This window comes from Salvelinus fontinalis, chromosome 5 (genome assembly GCF_029448725.1).
Source record: "Salvelinus fontinalis isolate EN_2023a chromosome 5, ASM2944872v1, whole genome shotgun sequence".
NCBI lineage: Eukaryota > Metazoa > Chordata > Actinopteri > Salmoniformes > Salmonidae > Salvelinus > Salvelinus fontinalis.
The window spans coordinates 7,540,657-7,565,780 of NC_074669.1; the positions used below are offsets into that span (position 1 = coordinate 7,540,657).

The following is a 25,124-nucleotide window of genomic DNA, read 5'->3' on the forward strand; positions in this document are numbered from 1 at the left end:
CAAGTTTTCATAACAATCGGAAATCGGTATTTTTGGACACCAATTTGGCCGATTTTAATTATTACATATTTTTTAACTAGGCAAGTCAGTTAAGAACACATTCTTATTTTCAATGACGGCCTAGGAACGTTGGGTTAACTGCCTTGTTCAGGGGCAGAACGACAGATTTTTACCTTGTCAGCTCGGGGATTCGTTTTTGCAACCTTCCGGTTACTATTCCAACGCACTAACCACCTGCCTTACATTGCACTCCACAAGGAGCCTACATGGCAGGCTGACTACCTGTTACGCGAGGGCAGCAAGAAACCAAGTTAAGTTGCTAGCTAGCATTGAACTTATAAAAAACAATCAATCTTCACATAATCACTAGTTAAATACACATGGTTGATGATATTACGAGTTTATCTAGCGTGTCCTGCGTTGCATATAATCGATGCGGTGCCTGTTAATTTCTCATCGAATCACAGCCTACTTCTCCAAACGGGTGATGATTTAGCACTGTCGTTGCACCAAACCCTAAACATCAATGCCTTTCTTTAAAATCAATACACAAGTATATATTTTTAAACCTGCATATTTAGTTAATATTGCCTGCTAACATGACTTTCTTTTAACAAGGGAAATTGTGTCACTTCTCTTGCGTTCCGTGCAAGCAGTCAGGGTATATGCAGCAGTTTGGGCCGCCTGGCTCGTTACGAACTTTGTGAAGTCCATTTATTCCTAACAAAGACCGTAATTAATTTGCGAGAATTGTACATAATTATGACAGAACATTGAAGGTTGTACAATGTAACAGCAATATTTAGACTTAGGGATGCCACCCGTTAGATAAAATACAGAACTGTTCCGTATTTCACTGAAAGAATAAACGTTTTGTTTTTTCGAAATGATAGTTTCCGGATTCGACCATATTAATGACCAAAGGCTCGTATTTCTGTGTGTTATTATGTTATAATTAAGTCTATGATTTGATAGAGCAGTCTGACTGAGCGTTGGTAGGCAGCAGCAGGCTCGTAAACATTCATTCAAACAGCACATTCGTGCTTTTTGCCAGCAGCTCTTCCCTGTGCTTCAAGCACTGAGCTGTTTATGACTTCAAGCCTATCAACTCCCGAGATTAGGCTGGTGTAACCGATGTGAAATGGCTAGCTAGTTAGCGGGGTGCGCGCTAATAGCGCTTCAATCGGTTACGTCACTCGCTCTGAGACTTGGAGTAGAGCGATGGGTAATATGGAGCGATGGGTAACGATGCTTTGAGGGTGGCTGTTGTCGATGTGTTCCTGGTTCGAGCCCAGGTAGGGGCGAGGAGAGGGATGGAAGCTATACTGTTACACTGGCAATACTAAAGTGCCCAGGTTAATGCACATTTGTGGCCTGCTGGAGGTCATTTTGCAGGGCTCTGGCAGTGCACCTCCTTGCACAAAGTCGGAGGTAGCGGTCCTGCTGCTGGGTTGTTGCCCTCCTACGGCCTCCTCCACGTCTCCTGATGTACTGGCCTGTCTCCTGGTAGCGCCTGCATGCTCTGGACACTACGCTGACAGACACAGCAAACCTTTTTGCCACAGTTCGCATTGATGTGCCATCCTGGATGAACTGCACTACCTGAGCCACTTGTGTGGGTTGTAGACTCCGTCTCATGCTACCACTAGAGTGAGAGCACCGCCAGCATTCAAAAGTGACCAAAACATCAGCCAGGAAGCATAGGAACTGAGAAGTGGTCTGTGTTCACCACCTGCAGAATCACTCCTGTTTTGGGGGGTGTCTTGCTAATTGCCTATAATTTCCACCTTTTGTCTATTCCATTTGCACAACAGCATGTGAAATTTATTGTCAATCAGTGTTGCTTCCTAAGTGGACAGTTTGATTTCACAGAAGTGTGATTGACTTGGAGTTACATTGTGTTGTTTAAGTGTTCCCTTTATTTTTTTGAGCAGTGTAGAATCTGACTACTCTTCTCCGTGGAGCCGTGTCTGTCCAATACAGCAAAAACATGCTTCAGTTTACTTGCTGCTTATGACATATCCCTTCTCAATCTATCCTCCCTGTCTCACCCTTACAATGATCATCTGGCGAGCACCTGTTTAAAACCAAGACTGACAGGAAGCTAATCTGTGTGAGAGAGAGAGGGGCAAACCACAGGACCTACAACACACGGTTCAAACAAGCAGGAAAATCATCATGACGCAGGATGAAAATGTAAGACAGAGTGAAACTTTTGTGGTCAGAGCAGAAAGCAGAGAACACAATGCTACTTTAGTTTTCAGCTATTTCTGTCCGAGAGTTGGGATTGGACTGTGGCTGAAGTCAACAAGGACCTTGTCCATGTGGTTGTTTCCAAAACCAACACTCATCAATCAAACCGACGACAACACCAAACCCCCTGATTGGCTGACAGAGGTGCCAAGGTAGACAGGAAGTAGTGCCAGAAATAGAACTGATCGGTCACCCAATTAGGCGTCAGCGCAGGAGCCAAGTCCCACCTCAGGACTAGTGATAATTGCCCTGTAAAGAAAAAGTACAGTTTCTGGAACTGGGCCGTGCTTTCACAAAGCTACTGTGTGTTTTACCTATAGACGTACGCACACAGTCATGTGTTTTACCTATAGACGTACGCGCACACACAGTCATGTGTTTTACCTATAGACGTACGCACACACAGTCATGTGTTTGGACACATGTGAACAGAAACACAAAGGACAGGCTGTTCTTCACGCTAGCTAGATGGAGGGAGCAAATGTAAACAGAGTTCTGAATGGCACAGAGAGGGTCTGATGGTCGAACCGATTCAGGTTCACAAGTGTCAGTGTGTTAGGTCTGGGCGGTATACCATATTTGACTATATACCGATACTGACACACTGACCGGGTTGGGTTTTGACTTTACCTTGTATAACGGCATTTCAATGTTTGGTTTGTTAAATGTGTTACCCACTCTACCGTGTGAAATAATGTACGTTTTTTTATAGTTTACTCCGTGTTCTACTTCTGTCCTCTGTCTCCCACTCTCTTTCCACACGCACCAAGCCCCGACACTCAGTTGTTGTGCAACCACGAGTCACAACATCCATCTGTAGTGACAATCTGCATGGTCAATGCTGCAGGTTTTGGTGACAACGATGAAATATAAATCTATGAGCGTTATAGAATTCCTGTTTGCAAACTGCTAGTTTTTCCCTTTCTTAGCAAGTTGTGGCTAAAATAAATAGTTTTAGCCGCTAATGCTAATCGTTAGTTAACCAGCTTGCCAGCTAGCTAGCTAGCTAAATGTACTTCGAGCAAACGTGGCTAGCTAGCTAATACAGCCTGATAACAGTGCTGGTGTAGACCTAGATCAGAATGTTTGTGCAACGGTAGATTTTAAATCAAAGTGGATTAAGCAAAACATGAATATTTTAGCTACGTCATAGCTACAGTAAGATAAAACATGTAATGTAACATTAATTAGGGTCCACTGGGAAACATTGACCAAAACTTTGGTTCCCACCTTGCCACAATAACCCCTCCCTGAATTTTTCATTCGTTGTCGTGTCAAACACTATATTCAAAGTGCCCACTTTATTCCATCTTTTGGTTTAAGTTTCATTGAACAGTATACAACAATCAGAATGGACAAAGCCCCAAGCATTTCGCTACACTCACATTAACATCTGCTAACCATGTGTATGTGACAAAATACATTTGATTTGATTAAAAACACTTAGAATGTATGTGGTGCCTCCCTAGGGTAAAGTATATTTATAACTTTTATTATTCAAAAACCTCAAATACTGTCATAAATGCAGAAAAATATTTTGGCAATATCGTTCAGCCATAGTGTGCATGTGTTTGCGACAGTTTGGTCCTCACCATTAAACCCTCCATAATGAGCTGATGTTAATATATACAGCCGTAGTGCAGCTAAAGCGAGTCCTACAACCACATATAAGAGAGCAGTTTCAGCTCTTCCACCCAGTCTGCCAGATCTAACTCACTCATCTGGTAGCATGATGCTAGGTCAACAACACTCTGAACCCTCAAGAGCAGGCAGGAGTAGTGTAAAGTTGCTCCTAGACGCTGGTACAAGGTCTGTTGTATGTTTTCTCCCGAATGGTTCAGGTTGTGATTTAGAGAAGCTGAGCTGATACCAGATCTGTGTCCAAAACTGAACGTGGCCCAGGTAACCATGCTATGCTTACTAATCTAGCTAACATGGCTCAAGTAACCATGCTAACTAAGCTAGCTAAGTAAACAACTTTTTCCCTCCCACAACTAGGACCCCTTTAACTGTATGAGAAGGTTAAAGTCTAGCTAGCAGACTACCTCACTGCTCTGCTGTACCAAACAGAAAGGTCTTGGGAAGGAACACAGTGACTGTGTGTACAAACAAACAGACAGAGACCATCCGACCGGCCAGCAGGGCAGTGGACGGGAGGTTGGGCTGGCTACATGCCATTCCTCCTCTGACCAGCCTTAAACCTGGGCATATCTCAGTCTCTGGCCCAGTGCCATTCCTCCTCTAACCAGCCTTGACTCCTAACTCAAGGAGGCTAAATCACTACATGGCTCTGGCTCTGTACCATTCTGCCACAACTAGCTTGCTCCCTTCTCCTCGGTCTGACTAAAGCCAGATCTGTGCCGCTACATCATCTCCTTCAAACCACACCGCAGAATCAGAGAAACACAAAGCAGTTTCAGCCACAGAGGGGCAGGGAGAGGGAGGACAAGACCAAAATTAAAACAAAAAGTTACAGCGACACAACCAGGAATAACAAACAGCGAGAGAGAGGGAGAGCAATACAGAAAGTGAGCGCAAGATAGAGAGATAAAGGGGTGAGCAGAGCAAGAGTAGCTAATTACCTATAGAAGAAGCAGTCACAGCAGACCAGGACCCCCATCCAGCTGGTATTAGAGACAGTGGCAGGTCTGTGAGGATCCCACCCAGGTCTTTCACTCTTTCCTCTCTCCTTCTACAGGTGAAGGGGGGGCTCTATCCGAGCACAGCACACAGCTCCAGCATAGCACCTCCCGTTTTCTCTCTCTCACACACACCGCGGTAACTGGCTGCTCACAAATTGCGTCCCCACACACACACACACACACACTCTTAGCGGTCCAATCAGCAAACAGGCCACCACTGATGAATGTCCGCAGCACCTTACAGACAACCTCTTACAGCAACTTGGAGCCCATTCGAAGTGTCTTCCTCTCTCTTTCTCACTAGCACTACTGCTGTCTGCCTCTTTCCTTCCCTCTCCATCCCTCGCTCCCTCTTTCTCTGGCTGGCTCCCACTTCAAAGGCGGGAAGATTAGCTTGGCAAACAGACTCGCATAAACAAACTGCTGACTGCTGGGTAGGACAGGGCGTACTGCGGGAGAGACAGAGTAAGAGAGAGGCACACAGGAAGGCTCTGGGCTCTAGCAAAAATCTCTGCCATCTGTATATCCCAAACAAGGAGTAAACACACTTGACCACACACACCCTAAACAAATTGGCTGATTTGAGATTGGCTGGTTATTGAGTGATTCACCTCTGTTTGCTGGCCCATAGCCTGTAGTGAAAAACAGAACCTGCAAACAAAGCCTGTCTGTTGAAACTGGGAGATGGTGCCAGGTGTGTTGCAAAAGAATAGCTAATAGCAAAAGAACAGAGGGACCAGAACAACTTGGACACACACACGTTCACTTGTCATTCTTCCACATAGGGCGGATTACAATATGCTAGGCTCTGGTCCATGGCCTGTGATGTGAACAGGCCAAAGCGGTGAGGAAGGAGCGCCCTTCTCAAATGGAACAGTAATCTGTGCTGCTCAGTCATGTTGTCAACAAGGCAGCACGTGTATCGTCCAGAAACAAACATCTCTTTTCCATAAAATATGTTACAACAAGCTTTTCATTGAAAAGGCAGATAAAGCATTATCAAAAGTGATCACTCTTGCATGTGAAAACACAGAATCCTACTCATTACTCCACAAACTTAATTACTTCACTTTGAGACGACTTTGACGTGGGCTTTGAACGTGGCACCTCGCTCACACCTGGAAGAAAGTTCGGTTCTAAAATGAACGCAATTAACTTTCACCTGGTGCAAAACAGTGCTACCCGGGCCAGATTAATCTAATCCCCTCATTGATGCATAGGCAAAAAGTAGGAGTGGCTAGAACCCCCCCCAAGATTGCAGCCAATCACAGAAGAGCTCTGTGACAGTCAGTACAGGCATACAAGATGAAGGACACTCCACTTCTAGCTCACCCTTTCCTTCTTTCACTCTCTCATTATTTCTCTCTCTCTCCTGTCCTCTCCCTCCAAACTGCAGTGCCCCATTAGGTGAGTGTGAAAAGTGTGTGTGTGTATAGAGTGAGACAGAGATTCACCTTCATAAGGCCATATTGGTTTAGAAGTAGCCCTGGAGTTGTGTTGTGATTTAGTTACTAACTCGTTAAAAAGGCCCAACGACAAGGTGACACTAATCTCTTCCTGACAGACAAACACGACCCAAGCAAGCCTTTCCAGCCGAAACAGTTTGTGCATAGATTATGACAACGTTGTGACGTTTTGGTTCATTTTGGACTTCGGTAAGGTTTTTTTCGGCTGTTCGGGCACAATTTTTTCTCGAGTCAAGCCGAAGTCAGTAGCCAAAGTCTACGCCCCTTCGTCTGCGATTGTTCCACAGTAGGGATTCTTCAACGAAGTGCCTGTTGTCATTCAATGAGAAACAACTCATCCTTATGCACAACACTTCCCCACCCTTCCCTCCTCTGTGTTCCCCTCTTCCTCCTCTCTGTGTTCTGTTCTGTATCAGATGAAAGATGGGGATAGGTGCCGCAGTAGCACAGCAAAGCACTTTTACAGCCAATGATGTCATATCCCTCCCTCCTTTCTCCATCCCTAGCTGCCTGTCACCAAGGGCCTCTGCTGCTACTGCCTCGCTTTGAATTACACTTCCTACCTTCACACGCAAACACACTACCTGATTGAGGAGGTATACAATGTGCCCAAACACCCACCTTTCCATTCTCTTCCCTTCTCTCTCTCGCTCCCTCTCTGACACGTACACACATACACCCCTTGATTGAGGAAGGAGGCAGGGGATTGGTCATTAGTAGGGATTCTTAAATGAAATGTTTTCATTCAACGAGAAAAAGAAAAAAAATTGGGAACACGCACATTTTTTTTCATTGAGAAATACTGCACCAAACATGTAAAATTGCACGATTAAGATCTCCTCGGCAAAAATGTTGAAATTAATGACAGATTTGAGGTATCTTAGACTCTGACTATTTTGAGGAAGTGTATACTGGCTACGACGACTCAAAATGGACAAACAGTACTATTACAGCTTTTCTCATTTTTCAAGGTAAGGTCTTTTAAGGGAGCACACTAGTTCAGCTAGCCGAACTGAAGCATTCTGTCCTCTGGGTCTGTGTGATACAGTGTGTGTGTGTGAGCAGTGGAAGGGCCTGTGGCTGATAACAAGGCCAGTGGGTAAAGGGTGCCAGGGGGAGATGGAAGGAAACTGCCATTACATCAACACTAATTTTCAACAATTAAAACTGAGAGCATGCGTGGATATAAAACATTTATAATGTGTGTGTGGTATGCTTGTTAAACGCGAGAGAGAGTCAAAACACCCAAAAAGAGAAAGACAAGGAACTGGGCATAATAGTTACAAGGGCCGGATTTAAGAATTTAAATTGCAGAAAGTCTGCTTGGTTTGGCGATGAGGAGGAAGACAAAGCACATATATTCATTAAACTTGTGAGTTGAAGATATACATAATGAATTACTTCCCAGGGAGAGGAGAGATAGAGAGCTTGTGGGCTGGGGTTCTAATGGCCCTACTAGGCAGTGGGCAATCATGTCAACTGAAAGTGAATGAGGAGACACCACACACCAAAGTTGCTAAGTGATGGCACCACAGGGGAGACATTTCTGTGGATATTGTTTAATCAAGGGGAAGGGGAGAGAAAGGAGGGAAGAGGAGAGGAAGGAGGAAGGGGGAGAGAGATAATAAACAAAAGTGTAATAAACACTTGCTTTGGCAATGTAAACATGTTTGCCATGCCAATAAAGCCCTTTGAATTTAATTGAATTGAGAAACTGAGATGGAGGGGAGGGGAGGGGGGATAAAGTGAGACCACCCCTAAAGCCTGATATTCAGGTTTATACACAGCTCAAACTGCGCGCCACCCAATACACGTCGGCATCACAATGGCAAAGGTCTGGGGCCAGAAAATGTGTTCAAGATTGACATCATCAAACCATTATTCGAACCTCAACCACGTCAAGTCTGCCTTTCACGAACCCTCAAGTGTTTTAAACGCGTATTTTCATTGGCGTGGCAACCGATGCAATACATAAATAACCACGATCAGTGAGTTTTCAGTTGAACGGGTTGTAAGTGAGAGCAACTACTTCCATCAGCTGCATCCATACAGCGTGCGTATCATAACCACGTTTTAATTCAACAATAGAAATGCTCGAAGAGTCACAATCACGACACAAGCAACTGATCATAGCGATGACATTAAAGTCACACAATAAACATTGATCAGCTGCGTCTGGAAAACTTCACAATGCACTGTTTACGTATATATGTGTCGAATATAGAAAGAAGCCTAATCCGAGTAGTAAAAGGATGAAGTCCCTTACCTATTCAATGTATAGGAGCCGTTCCGTTTAAACCTCATGCCGGACGATAGGAAGCGGATGAAGAAATCCAGAATTGATTACGTTCAGCTTTCGATGCACCTTGAAAACGCCTGTGACTTTGACGGATGCAGACAAGAACAATAAGAACTGAGTTGTCGTGCAGACTACACTCTTCCTTTCCCCCTATATCTCTCGATCCTTCCTTCCAAACCTCCGCCCCCTGTTCGGTTCTCCCAGCTTCCGCTGAGCAGGGTTAACAGGTCGGGGGGCAATGATGTCAAAACAAATGCTTCGATGCAACAAAAGAACGATAGCTCATCATTCAGACCGCTACAATTACATCAGTGAGGATGTCGGAAAACAATCCGAGCAATGATACCTCGTGTTTCTTTAGATATGATGCCCTACTTTGTGTCCTCGGTAGCCCGCTTAAGTAAATCAGACACTTTCTCAGACACGTCACTGACTTAAATAAAATAACTTAAAGCTTCTCGATTGTAGTACAATCTACTAATGCTATATCAATATCTAACATTACTCGCATGATTTGCATATTCCCAACTTCTGCCACAAAATATAGATTCCTTTGTCAATCAATGCACACTCAGAAATACATCACCATCTGCTTCCCAGCCATGAAAAATTATTAATAGTGGCTATTATTCATCCTTGCCCGACAGATCCACGGATAGGGGCGCAAGAAACATGGCATGATTCAAGTGCGTTTTATATGTTGCAGGCTATATTTTCCTCCTGTATGCTATAGGGAGAGAACAGAACACAGACTCCAAGTGAACACTTGTCAGCGTGTGGACTGTGAGACAGATTGGAGCTAAGAATAGACTAAGGAGCCATTAAAGCCTGCTAAATCCACAGCTTCAAGTGTGTGTGAGAGAGAGAGTCGGATTCCAGACCTAACGACATAAGATAATAGGCCTACAGGTCCCTATGAGCAGTACTTGATAGCTAATATGGCCATTGCTCCACCTTGCCCAATGGTAAACTACCACCATCCATAACATTTCAGAGCAAAGACGTGTGTGGAGCAGAGGGGGCTGGTGGGAAGAGCTATAGGAGGACATGCTCATTGTAATGGCTGGAGTGGAATTAATGGAATGGAGTCAAACATGTGGTTTCCCTATATTTGACGTGTTTGATACCGTTCCATTTATTCCATTCCAGCCATTACAATGAGCCTGTCCTCCTGAAGCTCCTCCCACCAGCCTCCTCTGGTGCAGAGTAAGGGCTAGGCCCAGTCTTCAGACTGAGCACGTGCTCAGTGAAATGAGGTGACAGTAATCACTAATCAGGGCTTCTCCTGACAACAACAACAACAAAAATCTTGGTTGTCCAAAAGTCATGTGTTCTTTATATTTGCTACTGCTCGGCTAAAAAAAACCTTGGTTGACCAAACAATCGACTGATTGGGGTCAGCCCTAGTAATCATATTACCTTGACATAGAAGGGACAATGGATGACATATACAGGTAACAGCCAAAATAAAGGAAACACTAGATAGTTTAGTGACCTAGATCGTTTGTGTGTATGTCTTGATATGTAGGCTACGTGAGCCTTTAGTACATTTTTTTCATGTAGTTCTGTCCTTGAGCTGTTCTTGTTTATTAATGTTTTGTATTATGTCATGTTTCATGTTGTGTGGACCCCAGGAAATATAGCTGCTGCTTTTGCAACAGCTAATGGGGATCCTAATTAAATACCAAATACTAAAGTAAATGAAGGATACAAAGTATACTGAAAGCAGGTGCTTCCACACAGGTGTGGTTCCTGAGTTCATTAAGCAATTAAAACATCCCATCATGCTTAGCGTCATGTATAAAAATGCCCAGTTGTCCATTATTTTGTCTACCATCGCTAGAAGAGAATATCTCAGTGACTTTGAAAGAGGGGTTTTAAAATGAGCATGGGGGTTTAAAGGGTGTATGTGTTTCTCAGTCACCAGATCTCAACCCAATTGAACGATTATGGGACATTCTGGAGACTGAGAAAGCGTCCCTCCAATAGAGTTCCAGACACTTGTAGAATCTATGCCAAGACACACTGAAGCTGTTCTGGCGGCTTGTGACCCAACGCCCTATTAAGGGAAAGGGGGAAACCTAGTCAGTTGTACAACTGAATGCATTCAACTGAAATGTGTCTTCCGCATTTAAACCAACCAAGACAGGTCGCAATTGTAAATGAGAACGTGTTCTCAACTTGCCTACCTGGTTAAATAAAGGTGAAATAAAAAAATTAAAAAAAGACAGCTAGTCTTACTGGAGTCAGACACAATACGAAAAAGACATTACAGACCAAAGACAATTTACATGTGTGTGTGCATCTATCAGTTACACATACATGTCAGTACATACACACAACAAGTAGGTCACATGGGGGAGAGGTGTTGTGCCGTGAGGTGTTGCTTTATTTTTATTAACCAGTTTTGCTGTTCACTTGCACTGATGGAAGATGGATGGAAGGGAGTTCCATGCACTAACGACTCTGTATAATTCTGTACGTTTCCTTGAATTTGTTCTGGACCTGGGGACTGTGAAAAGACCCCTGGTGGCATGTCTGGTGGGGTAAGTGTGTGTCAGTTTTTCCTCAACTCTTAACCAAAAGAGACTGGCATGCATAGTACTAATATTAGCACAATGACTACAATGAAGAGCAAGACGTGCAGCTCTGTTCTAGGCCAGCTGCAACTTAACTATGTCTTTCTTTGCAGCACTTGACCATATGGCTGGGTGATAATAAAGAGAAGATAAAACTAGAGCCTGCAGGACTTGCTTTGTGGAGTGTGGTGTCAAAAAAGCAGAGCATCGCTTTATTACGGAGAGACCTCTCCCCATCTTTACAACCATTGAATCAATGTTTTGACCATGGCCATTTACAATCTAATGTAACACTAAGTAATTTAATCTCCTCAACTTGTTCAACAGCCACACCATTCATTACAGGATTCAGCTGAGGTCTAGAACTTAAGGAATGATTTGTACCAAATGCAATGCTCTTAGTTTTAGAGATGTTCAGGACCAGTTTATTACTAGCCACCCATTCCAAAAACAGACTGCAACTCTTTGTTAAGGGTTTCAGTGACTTCATCAGCTGTGGTTGCTGATGTGTATATGGTTGAATCATCAGCATACATGGACACACATGCTTTGTTTTATGCCAGATCATTGATAAAAATAGAAAAGAGTAGGGCCTCCCGGGTGGCGCAGTGGTCTAGGGCACTGCATCGCAGTGCTAGCTGCGCCACCAGTCTCTGGGTTCGCGCCCAGGCTCTGTCGCAGCCGGCCGCGACCGGGAGGTCCGTGGGGCAACGCACAATTGGCATAGCGTCGTCCGGGTTAGGGAGGGTTTGGCCGGTAGGGATATCCTTGTCTCATTGCGCTCCAGCGACTCCTGTAGCGGGCTGGGCGCAGTGCGCGCTAACCAAGGGGGCCAGGTACACGGTGTTACCTCCGACACATTGGTGCGGCTGGCTTCCGGGTTGGAGGCGCGCTGTGTTAAGAAGCAATGCGGCTTGGTTGGGATATGCTTCGGAGGATGCATGGCTTTCGACCTTCGTCTCTCCCGAGCCCGTACGGGAGTTGTAGCGATGAGACAAGATAGTAATTACTAGCGATTGAATACCACGAAAATTGGGGAGAAAAGGGGAGAAAAAAATAAAAATAAAAATAAAATAGAAAAGAGTAGAGGGCTTAGAGAGCTGCTCTGCGGTACACCACACTTTACATGTTTGACAATAGAAAAGCTTCCATTAAAGAAAACCCTCTGAGTTCTATTAGATAAATACAGTAGCTCTGAATCCGTAACATGGCAGAGGTTGAAAAGCCATAAGTTCTCAACAACAGGTTTAGGTCAATAATATCAAAGGCTGCACTGAAATCTAACAGTACAGCGCCCACAATCCTCTTATTATCAATTTCTTTCAACCAATCAGTCATTTGTGTCAGTGCAGTACACGTTGAGTGCTCTTCTCTATAAGCATGCTAAAAGTCTGTTGTTAATTTGTTTACAGAGAAATAGCATTGTATTTGCTCCCAAAAAAATCCAACAGTTTGCTAAGAGCTTGCAGCAAGCTGATCGGTCTGCTGTTAGAACCAGTAAAGGCCGCTTTACCACTCTTGGGTAGTGGAATGACTTTGGCTTCCCTCCAGGCCTGAGGACAAAGACTTTCATCTAGGCTCAGATTAACAATATGACAGATAGGAGTGGCTATAGAGTCAGCTACCATCCTCAGTAGTCTTCCATCTAAAATGTCAAAGCCAAGAGGTTTGTCACTATTGATTCATAACAATCATTTTCCCACCTCTCCCACACTAACTTTACAAAATTGTAACTTAATGCTTTTCTTTCATGACTTGTTTTATTATGCATGAGTACGATGGCTCACTGTTCGTTGTTGGCATTTCCTGACTAAATCTAACCGCTTTGCCAATCATTAAAATAATTGGTTAAAATCTAATTGTTTTGTGATGAATAAGCCATCTGATTTGATGAAAGATGGAGTTGAATTTGTTGGTCTGCCCATCATTTCATTTAAAGTACTACAAAGCTTTATACAGAATAATTGATCTTGGCTTCATAATACAGTTTCTTCTTCTTTTTGTTGAGTTTAATCACATTTCTCAATTTGCAGTAAGTCAGATGTTCAGCTAGACTTATTAGCCACTCCTTTTGCCTCATCTCTTTGAACCATACAGTTTATCCATTCCTCATCAATCCATGGAGCCTTAACAGTTCTAACAGTCAGTTTCTTAACAGGTGCATGTTCATCAGTAATTGGAAGAAGCAATTTCATAAATTCATTAAGTGCAGCGTCTGGATGCTCCTCATTAATCACATCAGACCAACAAATATTTTAACATCATCCATATAAGAGTTACAGCAAAATCTTTTGTATGATCTCTTATACACTATTTTAGGCCCAGCTGTTGGAACTTTGGCTTTCCCGGATATAGCCACTGTATTGTGATCACTGCATCCAATGGGTACAGCTACAGCTTTAGAACAAAGTTCTACAGTATTAGTAAAAATGTGATCGATACATGTGGATGATCCTGTTCCTGTAGTGTTTGTAAACACCCTGGTAGGTTGATTAATAACCTGAACCAGATTACAGGCACTCGTTACAGTGAGAAGCTTCCTCTTGACCGGACAGCTTGATGAAAACCAGTCAATTTCCAGGTCCCCAAGAAAGTAGACCTCTCTGTTCGCATCCCATACACTATTAAGCATTTGACACATATTATTTAGATCCTGACTGTTTGCACGTGGTGGCCTATAGCAACACCCCAAAAGAAAAGGATTTAGATGTGCCACAACACTTCAATAACACTTGACATAAGATCTTCTCTAAGCATTACAGGGATATGGCTCAGAATATATACAGCAACACCTCCCCCATGAGAATTCATGTCTCTTCTATAGATGTTATATCCTTGTATTGCTACTGCTGTATCATCAAATTAATTATCTAATTGAGTCTCAGAAATGGCTAATATATTAATTTAATTTGATGTTAGCAAGTTATTGATGGATTAATATGGGCTATTTTCAGCCCTTTCCTGAGTAGCCTATCAGAGATAGACATCATATAGAAAAGAGCAAACAAAGCATGCGAAAAAATACATACTGCATTTAACAGTCAGTTGGTGTGTGTGTGTGTGTGTGTGTGTGTGTGTGTGTGTGTGTGTGTGTGTGTGTGTGTGTGTGTGTGTGTGTGTGTGTGTGTGTGTGTAAGTGTGTGCTGCGGGGTTGAAGCTACGAACACATAGGTTTGGCTCTCTCATCCCATCCAGGGTTCTGGGAGGGAGGGGGGACAATGAGCCTGTCATAGTGGATGTAAGCAATGTTCCCACGCGCTCTGGCAGCTTTCATGGCTGCAATAAATTCTTTCCTCTTCTGTTGCACAGCTTCAGGATAGTCCTCGTTGAGGAAGATATCCATTCCTCTCAAGCTCTTGGCTCTTTCCAGAACAGCTACCTCAGGAACTTCACCACTATCGGCCTGGGCCTTTCACCCGGGCCAGTGGAGAGTTTTCCTGTCCTGTAGGCGCATTCCACCTCAATCTTCCTGTGGTCAATCTTCAGTTTCTCCAAAATCATTTCCCTCACTTTGACCTCAGACTCCGTCCAGGTCTCATGTGTAGATTCTGCAATTCCATCCACAACCATGTTGTTCCACCTTGATTGTCCCTCGATAATTTGATTGTCCCTCGATAATTTGATTTCTCCATCATTGTTATAATGGATTCAAACACACAGAACTGATGTCCTCTCTCAATGACTTACAGATTGCTGTTCTCCTGTTTAAACTCATCGAGCTCATTCTGAGAACTACAAACTGTTCTTCAGGTCCTGGACCTCTCTGGTCAGGTAGTCCATTATTTTATTAGTAGACTCCAGGAGTATTTGGACACAACACTTGAAGCTATTTTATTGTTGTTGTAACAACTGCTTGTAGAACTCTGTTTTAAAATATCCTAGAGAGAGACACCACTGTTCTCAACGGTACTCCTGCCGCCTTTAGTCTTTGTCACGGTAACAACGTCGGTTACGATGTTACTTCTCGCTATTCCAGACAGGGCAGGTCACAGGGAAGATTGGAAACAACAGCAGGGAGAGTTAGAGAGGTTACAACAGACCATGACATACATTTTAAATTGGTAGGAAGGATTTGAACAGGTACCTGTTCATTCTGAGAATTTCTCTGAGCTGGATGGAGAGAAGGATAAGAGGGATGACGGGATGAAGAGAAGGAGGGAACGGACGGATGGGTGGAATAATGTATGGTGACTGGAAAGAGGTGCAGAAAGAGTGAGGTTGATGATGTCATGTCTATCTGCTGCTCACCACATCTCTCAAAGGCCCTGTCATTCGGTGCACGGTTATTTGAATATTCAAATATCCAAACGGACCATAGTATTCAAATACTTGTGTGATTATTCATTGTGCTGAAACAGCAGTTCTATTTTAACACTGAAAATGCTTCTTCTAAATTAAAATATCCATGTAACATTGTTACTTACAAGGATGTGCCATGACGTTTAAAATCATTAATTTAATAAAACATACTTTTCTATGGAGTTTTTATGACATAAAAAGATGAGAGTTCACTAATGCAATGCAAGACGTTAGAGAAGTGAGAAGGAGCAGCCAACAGGTAGGCTGTTTTATCTGAATGAGAAGACGGGAGAAAACGCAGCATGTAGCTATAGCTAGCTAGCTTCTCTAGGCCAATGTTTCCTAACCGTGGTCCTTGAGTACCCCAAACAGAACACATTTTTTGTAACCCTGGCCAAGCACACCTGATCCAACTTGCCAACTAATCATCAAGCCCTCAATGAGCTGAATGAGGTGTGTTTATCCAGGGCTATAATGAAACAGTTGTATTGTTGGGGGTACTTGAGGACCAGGGTTGGGAAACACTGCTCTAGGCTACTCCAGTCTAGACAGGTACTGGATGACCAGGGTTGGGAAACACTGCTCTAGGCTACTCCAGTCTAGACAGGTACTGGATGACCAGAGTGGGAAACACTGCTCTAGGCTACTCCAGTCTAGACAGGTACTGGATGACCAGAGTGGGAAACACTGCTCTAGGCTACTCCAGTCTAGACAGGTACTGGATGACCAGGGTTGGGAAACACTGCTCTAGGCTACTCCAGTCTAGACAGGTACTGGATGACCAGAGTGGGAAACACTGCTCTAGGCTACTCCAGTCTAGACAGGTACTTGAGGACCAGGGTTGGGAAACACTGCTCTAGGCTACTCCAGTCTAGACAGGTACTGGATGACCAGAGTGGGAAACACTGCTCTAGGCTACTCCAGTCTAGACAGGTACTGGATGACCAGAGTGGGAAAACACTGCTCTAGGCTACTCCAGTCTAGACAGGTACTTGAGGACCAGGGTTGGGAAACACTGCTCTAGGCTACTCCAGTCTAGACAGGTACTGGATGACCAGAGTGGGAAACACTGCTCTAGGCTACTCCAGTCTAGACAGGTACTGGATGACCAGAGAGGGAAACACTGCTCTAGGCTACTCCAGTCTAGACAGGTACTGGATGACCAGAGTGGGAAAACACTGCTCTAGGCTACTCCAGTCTAGACAGGTACTGGATGACCAGAGTGGGAAACACTGCTCTAGGCTACTCCAGTCTAGACAGGTACTGGATGACCAGAGTGGGAAACACTGCTCTAGGCTACTCCAGTCTAGACAGGTACTTGAGGACCAGGGTTGGGAAACACTGCTCTAGGCTACTCCAGTCTAGACAGGTACTGGATGACCAGAGTGGGAAACACTGCTCTAGGCTACTCCAGTCTAGACAGGTACTGGATGACCAGAGTGGGAAACACTGCTCTAGGCTACTCCAGTCTAGACAGGTACTGGATGACCAGAGTGGGAAACACTGCTCTAGGCTACTCCAGTCTAGACAGGTACTTGAGGACCAGGGTTGGGAAACACTGCTCTAGGCTACTCCAGTCTAGACAGGTACTGGATGACCAGGGTTGGGAAACACTGCTCTAGGCTACTCCAGTCTAGACAGGTACTGGATGACCAGAGTGGGAAACACTGCTCTAGGCTACTCCAGTCTAGACAGGTACTTGAGGACCAGGGTTGGGAAACACTGCTCTAGGCTACTCCAGTCTAGACAGGTACTGGATGACCAGAGTGGGAAACACTGCTCTAGGCTACTCCAGTCTAGACAGGTACTGGATGACCAGGGTTGGGAAACACTGCTCTAGGCTACTCCAGTCTAGACAGGTACTGGATGACCAGAGTGGGAAAACACTGCTCTAGGCTACTCCAGTCTAGACAGGTACTGGATGACCAGAGTGGGAAAACACTGCTCTAGGCTACTCCAGTCTAGACAGGTACTGGATGACCAGAGTGGGAAACACTGCTCTAGGCTACTCCAGTCTAGACAGGTACTTGAGGACCAGGGTTGGGAAACACTGCTCTAGGCTACTCCAGTCTAGACAGGTACTGGATGACCAGAGTGGGAAACACTGCTCTAGGCTACTCCAGTCTAGACAGGTACTGGATGACCAGGGTTGGGAAACACTGCTCTAGGCTACTCCAGTCTAGACAGGTACTGGATGACCAGAGTGGGAAAACACTGCTCTAGGCTACTCCAGTCTAGACAGGTACTGGATGACCAGAGTGGGAAACACTGCTCTAGGCTACTCCAGTCTAGACAGGTACTTGAGGACCAGGGTTGGGAAACACTGCTCTAGGCTACTCCAGTCTAGACAGGTACTGGATGACCAGAGTGGGAAACACTGCTCTAGGCTACTCCAGTCTAGACAGGTACTGGATGACCAGAGTGGGAAACACTGCTCTAGGCTACTCCAGTCTAGACAGGTACTGGATGACCAGAGTGGGAAACACTGCTCTAGGCTACTCCAGTCTAGACAGGTACTTGAGGACCAGGGTTGGGAAACACTGCTCTAGGCTACTCCAGTCTAGACAGGTACTGGATGACCAGGGTTGGGAAACACTGCTCTAGGCTACTCCAGTCTAGACAGGTACTGGATGACCAGAGTGGGAAACACTGCTCTAGGCTACTCCAGTCTAGACAGGTACTTGAGGACCAGGGTTGGGAAACACTGCTCTAGGCTACTCCAGTCTAGACAGGTACTGGATGACCAGAGTGGGAAACACTGCTCTAGGCTACTCCAGTCTAGACAGGTACTGGATGACCAGAGTGGGAAAACACTGCTCTAGGCTACTCCAGTCTAGACAGGTACTGGATGACCAGAGTGGGAAAACACTGCTCTAGGCTACTCCATTCTAGACAGGTACTGGATGACCAGAGTGGGAAACACTGCTCTAGGCTACTCCAGTCTAGACAGGTACTGGATGACCAGAGTGGGAAACACTGCTCTAGGCTACTCCAGTCTAGACAGGTACTGGATGACCAGAGTGGGAAACACTGCTCTAGGCTACTCCAGTCTAGACAGGTACTGGATGACCAGAGTGGGAAACACTGCTCTAGGCTACTCCAGTCTAGACAGGTACTGTAAAATGGGATGATAGCATTGTGGCTGCTAGAAGTTAGCTAGTGTTGGCTTTAACCGAGTTGCCTTGGCTACTGCATCTCTTGCTCTCCCTCGGTCTGCCGGCTCCCATCTCACACACTGCCCCCTCCGCAGCTGCAGCAATGCACCAGCTTCTCTCCTTCATACAGCAAGTTAAAAAACTTGACCATTAATACATGCTTTTCAAATATCCAACAGAAATTCATGATACTATTTTAATAATGAAATTATTTCAAACCAGTTACGTGTGTGTGTATTAAGGTTTGTACACACTAGTAATAAATGGCACCTCCTGTGGAGCAGTGTGTAATAGGCACAGTGTGTGTGTGTGCTCTCTCTCTCCTGCACCAGACCTCTTAGTGCTGGTTGTAGTGGCTCCAGGGTGGTTTAATACCAACATAGCTGATCACTCAATCACTCTGCTAGAGCCACACAGCTGATCACTCACTCTGCTAGAGCCACACAGCTGATCACTCACTCTGCTAGAGCCACACGGCTGATCAATCAATCACTCTGCTAGAGCCACACAGCTGATCACTCACTCTGCTAGAGCCACACAGCTGATCACTCACTCTGCTAGAGCCACACGGCTGATCAATCAATCACTCTGCTAGAGCCACACAGCTGATCACTCAATCACTCTGCTAGAGCCACACGGCTGATCAATCAATCACTCGGCTAGAGACACACGGCTGATCAATCAATCAATCTGCTAGAGCCACACGGCTGATCAATCAATCACTCTGCTAGAGCCACACAGCTGATCAATCAAATCACTCACTCGGCTAGAGCCACACAGCTGATCCCTCACTCTGCTAGAGCCACACGGCTGATCAATCAATCACTCTGCTAGAGCCACACGGCTGATCAATCAATCACTCTGCTAGAGCCACACGGCTGATCAATCAAATCACTCACTCGGCTAGAGCCACACTGCAGAGTTACGCAATACTGGCACTGGGGGGCGTCCTGGTGTGAGTTTCATAAGAGCAGCATAGTGTGCTTGTATGGTTTCATGCTAATGACCAAGCAGTCAGTGCTCCCTTCCCCTGTTGACATCATCTTCATGATCATCGTCATCATTGTTCCCACCCAGACAAAACTCTCCTCTCTGCCTTCCCCTGTTTTCTAGTAGTTTTGCTACCAAGTCAGAGAAGAAAATGCAGCTTTTTCTGTCCTCCTCTCAGTAACAGCTGCTGGCTTCTGAGGCTGAGAAGTTAACAGGCAGAAAGAGGTTTTCAGAAAAGCTTCCAACACCGCAGTGCATAATAACAGCCCCAGTCTTCTCTCCCCCCTCACAGTCCTCTCTCTCCCCCCTCACAGTCCTCTCTCCCCCCCCTCACAGTCCTCCCCCCCCCCCCTCACAGTCCTCTCTCTCCCCCCTCACAGTCCTCTCTCTCCCCCCTCACAGTCCTCTCTCTCCCCCCTCACAGTCCTCTCTCTCCCCCCTCACAGTCCTCTCTCTCCCCCCTCACAGTCCTCTCTCTCCCCCCTCACAGTCCTCTCTCTCCCCCATCACAGTCCTCTCTCTCCCCCATCACAGGCTTTCCAGGAATACAGGCCTCGTCAGATTCTCTGCACCTCAACCCACATTGGTTGATGCACTGTCTACCATCTACTCCTCATGAGAGAATCTGACAGGGCCGGATTGGATGCTCCAGTTATGCAAGTCTGTCTTTATTTTACGTATGCCTCCAACCAGGGTTCACATTGCATTATTCACTCAGTGGTGCTGGTCCGTCTGGACGACCAATGGAAATACTTTTAGAGGGGGCGTGCCCACATCCATACCTTCAGTAACACTATTTGGGAGTGTTCTGCTCTGTTATGGTACATCTTGGTATCACCCTCAGGGCACCCCTGTAATTCAAATAGTTACTACTGACTTTGGGTCGGTTTTAATGTTAATTCCCAGCGAGAATGCAATCCAATCTATGAGAGAAATAATCCTTCTAGGGATGAATGAACAGTTTGACTGAGCCCTGCATTGCCTGCCCTATAGGCTCAAACAACAACAACCCTGGGTTTCTCTAGTCTAGACCGCTGATGGACATGAGAGAGCTGTGCTCTGGCACCACCCAATGGTTCCAAATGCTACTGAAATCTATTATTTCCCCGAGGGGAGAGAATCTCAATTGCATTACCTTGATTCCTCACGTCCTCTCTCCTCGCCTCCTAAGGAGAAGCTAGTGCAGCTACTGACGTACCGCTACTGGGGCTGCTATGATCGCTTGTATGTGCTGGGGTTGATGTCATGTGATCAAGGAGATGAGGAACTGGAAGGAGGTGAGGAAAGGAGATGAAATGGCAGGGAGGGAAGAGAGAAGCAGCCATTAATGTATAGCTGTCTGGTTTGGGCTGGCTGCACAGAGAGAGACATGACAGACAGACAGAGGATCTCTGTGTTGACTGGCTGATATGCCGACTGGTATTCCTGATATGCACTGGACTTGAACTCATGCGATGAAGGGAAGGATACAAGTTAAGGAGATGAGCAGAGGAGACAAGGAGCCATACGAGGAGCCATTGATCTTTTGCTGAGAATTTCCCTGAGCATGATTCAAATCAAATCTTCTTGGTCGTATACACATATTTTGCAGATGTTATTGCGGGTGTAGTGGACTGCTTGTGCTCAAAGTTGCTTAGGAGCCTGAAACCAGGCGGCCATGTCTATCGGTGCCATCTTCTTCTGATTTACAGAAATTGACTGAAAACCCACACTAACACGGAACCCAAAATCGCTGCACGCGTGCGCTATCGTGCATACATTTATTTTGTCCCATTACACCAAACGCGATCATGACACGCAGGTTAAAATATCAAAATAAACTCTGAACCGATGACATTAATTTGGGGACAGGTCAAAAAGCATTAAACATTATTGGCAATTTAGCTAGTTAGCTTGCACTTGCTAGCTAATTTGTCCTATTTAGCTAGCTTGCTGTTACTTGCTAATTTGTCCTGGGATATAAACATTGAGTTGTTATTTTACCTGAAATGCACAAGGTCCTCTACTCCGACAATTAATCCACACATAAAACGGTCAACCGAATCGTTTCTAGTCATCTCTCCTCCTTCCAGGCTTTTTCATCTTTGAACTTATATGGTGATTGGCATCTACACTGTCATTGTATTACCACGACAACCGGCAAAACAGTTCGTCTTTCAATCACCCACGTAGGTATAACCAATGAGGAGATGGCACGTGGGTACCTGCTTCTATAAACCAATGAGGAGATGGGAGAGGCAGGACTTGCAGCGCGATCTGCGTCAAAAATAGGAATGACTTCTATTTTAGCCCTTGGCAATGCAGACGCTCGTTGGCGCGCGCCAGCAGTGTGGGTGCAATAATTGAATAACATGGATTTCTACATTTATTTTGCAACGCTCGTGCACGTGACGTGTCCGGTCTGGTCAGCATGTAACACGCGGTTATATTAACAGCATTGCACTTTTCATGTAGCCTACTTTTGGCCAGATAGATGCCCTACCACCGATCAAGCAACATTATGGACTATTTGCTGTGACAATATTCACTATGTTTACAAAACATTAGGAACACCTTTCTAATATTAAGTTGCACCCTCTTTTGTCCTCAGAACAGTCTCAATTCATCAGGACATGGACTCTACAAGGTGTTAAAAGCGTTCCACAGGGATGCTGGCACATGTTGACTCCAATGCTTCCCACAGTTGTGTCAAGTTGGCTGGATGTCCTTTGGGTGATGGACCATTCTTGATACACACAGGAAACGGTTGAGCGTGAAAAACCCAGCAGCGTTGCAGTTCATGACATACTCAAACCGGTGCGCCTGGAAACTACAACCATACCTTGTTCAAAGGCACTTCAATATTTTATCTGAATGGCACACATACACAATACATGTCTCAATTGTCTCCTCCCCTTCATCGACACTGATTGAAGTGGATTTAACAGGTGACATCAATAAGGGATAATAGCTTTCACCTGGATTGTAATGGAAAGAGCAATGTAGGTCCAAATAAGATCCTACACCTGTAAGTAACCACATTCTCAGGAAATAAAGTCCCACATGTAGAGTGTCACGTACACTATAGGCCTAAGCATCAGACAGGAAGCAGCAGGCTTAATCATCAGACAGGAAGCAGCAGGCCTAAGCATCAGACAGGAAGCAGCAGGCTTAATCATCAGACAGGAAGCAGCAGGCCTAAGCATCAGACAGGAAGCAGCAGGCCTAAGCACCAGACAGGAAGCAGCAGGCCTAAGCACCAGACAGGAAGCAGCAGGCCTAAGCACCAGACAGGAAGCAGCAGGCTTAAGCACCAGACAGGAAGCAGCAGGCCTAAGCACCAGACAGGAAGCAGCAGGTCTAAGCATCAGACAGGAAGCAGCAGGCCTAAGCATCAGACAGGAAGCAGCAGGCCTAAGCACCAGACAGGAAGCAGCATTGAGGTCAGGTCATGCCAGAGAAAAGTGAATCATCTATCGAATGATAAACTGACAATGTTACAGTAAGGGGCTTTGGGGACATTTGTGCCCCCGCAGGAATTTAAACTAGGGGAAAGATTGAAGCACCCTACGATCAAAAGACATGGGAAAGACATTGAAAAAGACGTTGAAAATACATATTTGTGGTTGGGGTTTGTAGCCTGTAGCTAGACTTAGCCTGTCTAGAAGGAAATGCTCACCTCCAGCAGTTAGAGCTCAACAGAGAGACGAGGCCAAGGCCCTGACCCAGTGTTCCTCAATGAGAGGAAACGGATGTGGGGTTGTCAGCACCTCCACACACACACACAGAGCAGGAATGTAAAAAACAACGACCAATCCTATACACACATCCTCTTGAGCTACAGCGTAAACACAACCATACAGAAATGTTTAACATGTGCTTGAAAACACACACAATCGTCTTGCACACAAACGCTCACACATACAAAGTGAGAGAAGAGGATGAGAAGGGGAAAGTGGAGCCTCCTTCCTCTGACTTTTCCATTCCTGATGTTATTGTCTTCATCTGAGCCCAACGGAGACCAACTTTTACTGCGTTTACCTCAGAGTGTATGTGATAAAGAGGTCATATTAAAAGGCCATGGTAATGAGGCCAGGGAGAGAGCAGCTAAAATGAAATATGTAAGAGGGTGAGTGTATGAGTGTACTTGTGTGTGAGAACAGAACCCAGTGTGTTTCCCTAGAGAGACCATGTTGTGTAAGACATCAGTCACTGAGACTTATCAGTGTTTACACACATTTCCTCAAGAGGATATTGTTTGTGCATGTGAGTGTGTCACTCTTCCCTGACAGAGGGGGCTGAAGAGCAGCTCTTCAACATGGACCGGAGTCTGCTGATGGAAAGGCTCATTTACATTTTCCGTTGTGTGCCCTAATTAACACGACCCTGCCTGCTCTCCTCGGCTCTTAAAGGGGCACTTTGCAAAAATCACTCAGCCATTTCCTAGTACATAAAATTCTAATAGTTTGCCTAATTTCACTTCATGTTACAATGATTCTCTACACTTCTTTTGTAACATCTAAAACGCTGTGATTTGTTTTGTCTCCAACAACCAAAAATATAGTATTTTTAGCTGTTTGAAACTGTTGTACAAAAGTAAAAATTTTAGGGTCAGGGAAATAGCGGACAGCAAACAGATATACCGCTTCTTAGACTTGTTTTCAATGAGAATGTGAGTTATTGATATGTTATTTCTATGTGAATTTGGGCGGGTCGCCCAAAAAGGTACATATTGCAGCTTTAAAAGAGCTCTCTCCTCAGAAGAGCCCACATCACACTACACTCCCACTTAGAAGGGATGGACAGCACATATGCCCTATCCCTGCCCCCCCTGACCTCAAGTATGAGAACTGAGTGTGCGTGTGCGTGTGTGTGTGTGTGTGTGTGTGTGAGGATGACAGCAGGAAACGAGATGTAAGGGCCATGAGACATGCTGCTGGTGCATTACAAGAACCAGTGGGTGTTGTGGGACATATGATTGAACCATATGGACTGTGTCCCAAAATGGCACCTTATTCCCTACATAGTGCACTACTTTTGACCAGGTCTCTATGGGGGAATAGGGACGTATCCATGGACAGTGATATCCTGTGAGTAATCAGAACTTCACTCTTCTGTTTAATCTTCCTGCTCTGCTCATAATTTCTGTCACACTGACGAGGCGTACAAGGATGCCCTGGCATACCTACACGGTTCTACAGGGTTGACATGACAACAGCCTGGAACACAGAATGGCATCTACTCTCTTCTCCCCCGCCTCTTTTCTCCTCTCGTCTCATATTGACTGATAGAGAATTTTTCTTTATCATATGACAGTGGGGTCTGTGTGTGTGTGTGTGGGGGGGGGGGGGGGGGGGGGGGGTAACCTAATGTATGTCCCTCTTACTGCCATGAATGCCTCTGCTGATCCCACAGCTATTGTAGGCAGCAAGCATGTGCCTATAAACCAGAGTGATACTGTT

At 45.2% G+C, this 25,124-nt stretch overlaps 1 protein-coding gene across 3 annotated transcripts in view; it reads right to left on the reverse strand.

The window, feature by feature from the left end:
• LOC129855015 (MOB kinase activator 2-like) overlaps window positions 1-25,124 on the reverse strand; it is a 103,040-nt gene that overhangs the window by 53,457 nt on the left and 24,459 nt on the right. Inside the window, exon 1 of one of the 3 annotated variants that reach the window (XM_055922250.1) lies at window positions 8,628-9,435. The exons of 1 other annotated variant lie outside the window; for it this stretch is intronic. In XM_055922250.1, coding sequence (XP_055778225.1) covers window positions 8,628-8,665 — 38 coding nt within the window. In that variant the 5' untranslated portion in view covers window positions 8,666-9,435. Of the gene's footprint in view, window positions 1-4,835; window positions 5,396-8,627; window positions 9,436-25,124 lie in introns of those variants that run through there. One more of the 3 variants, XM_055922249.1, reaches the window with a different exon arrangement.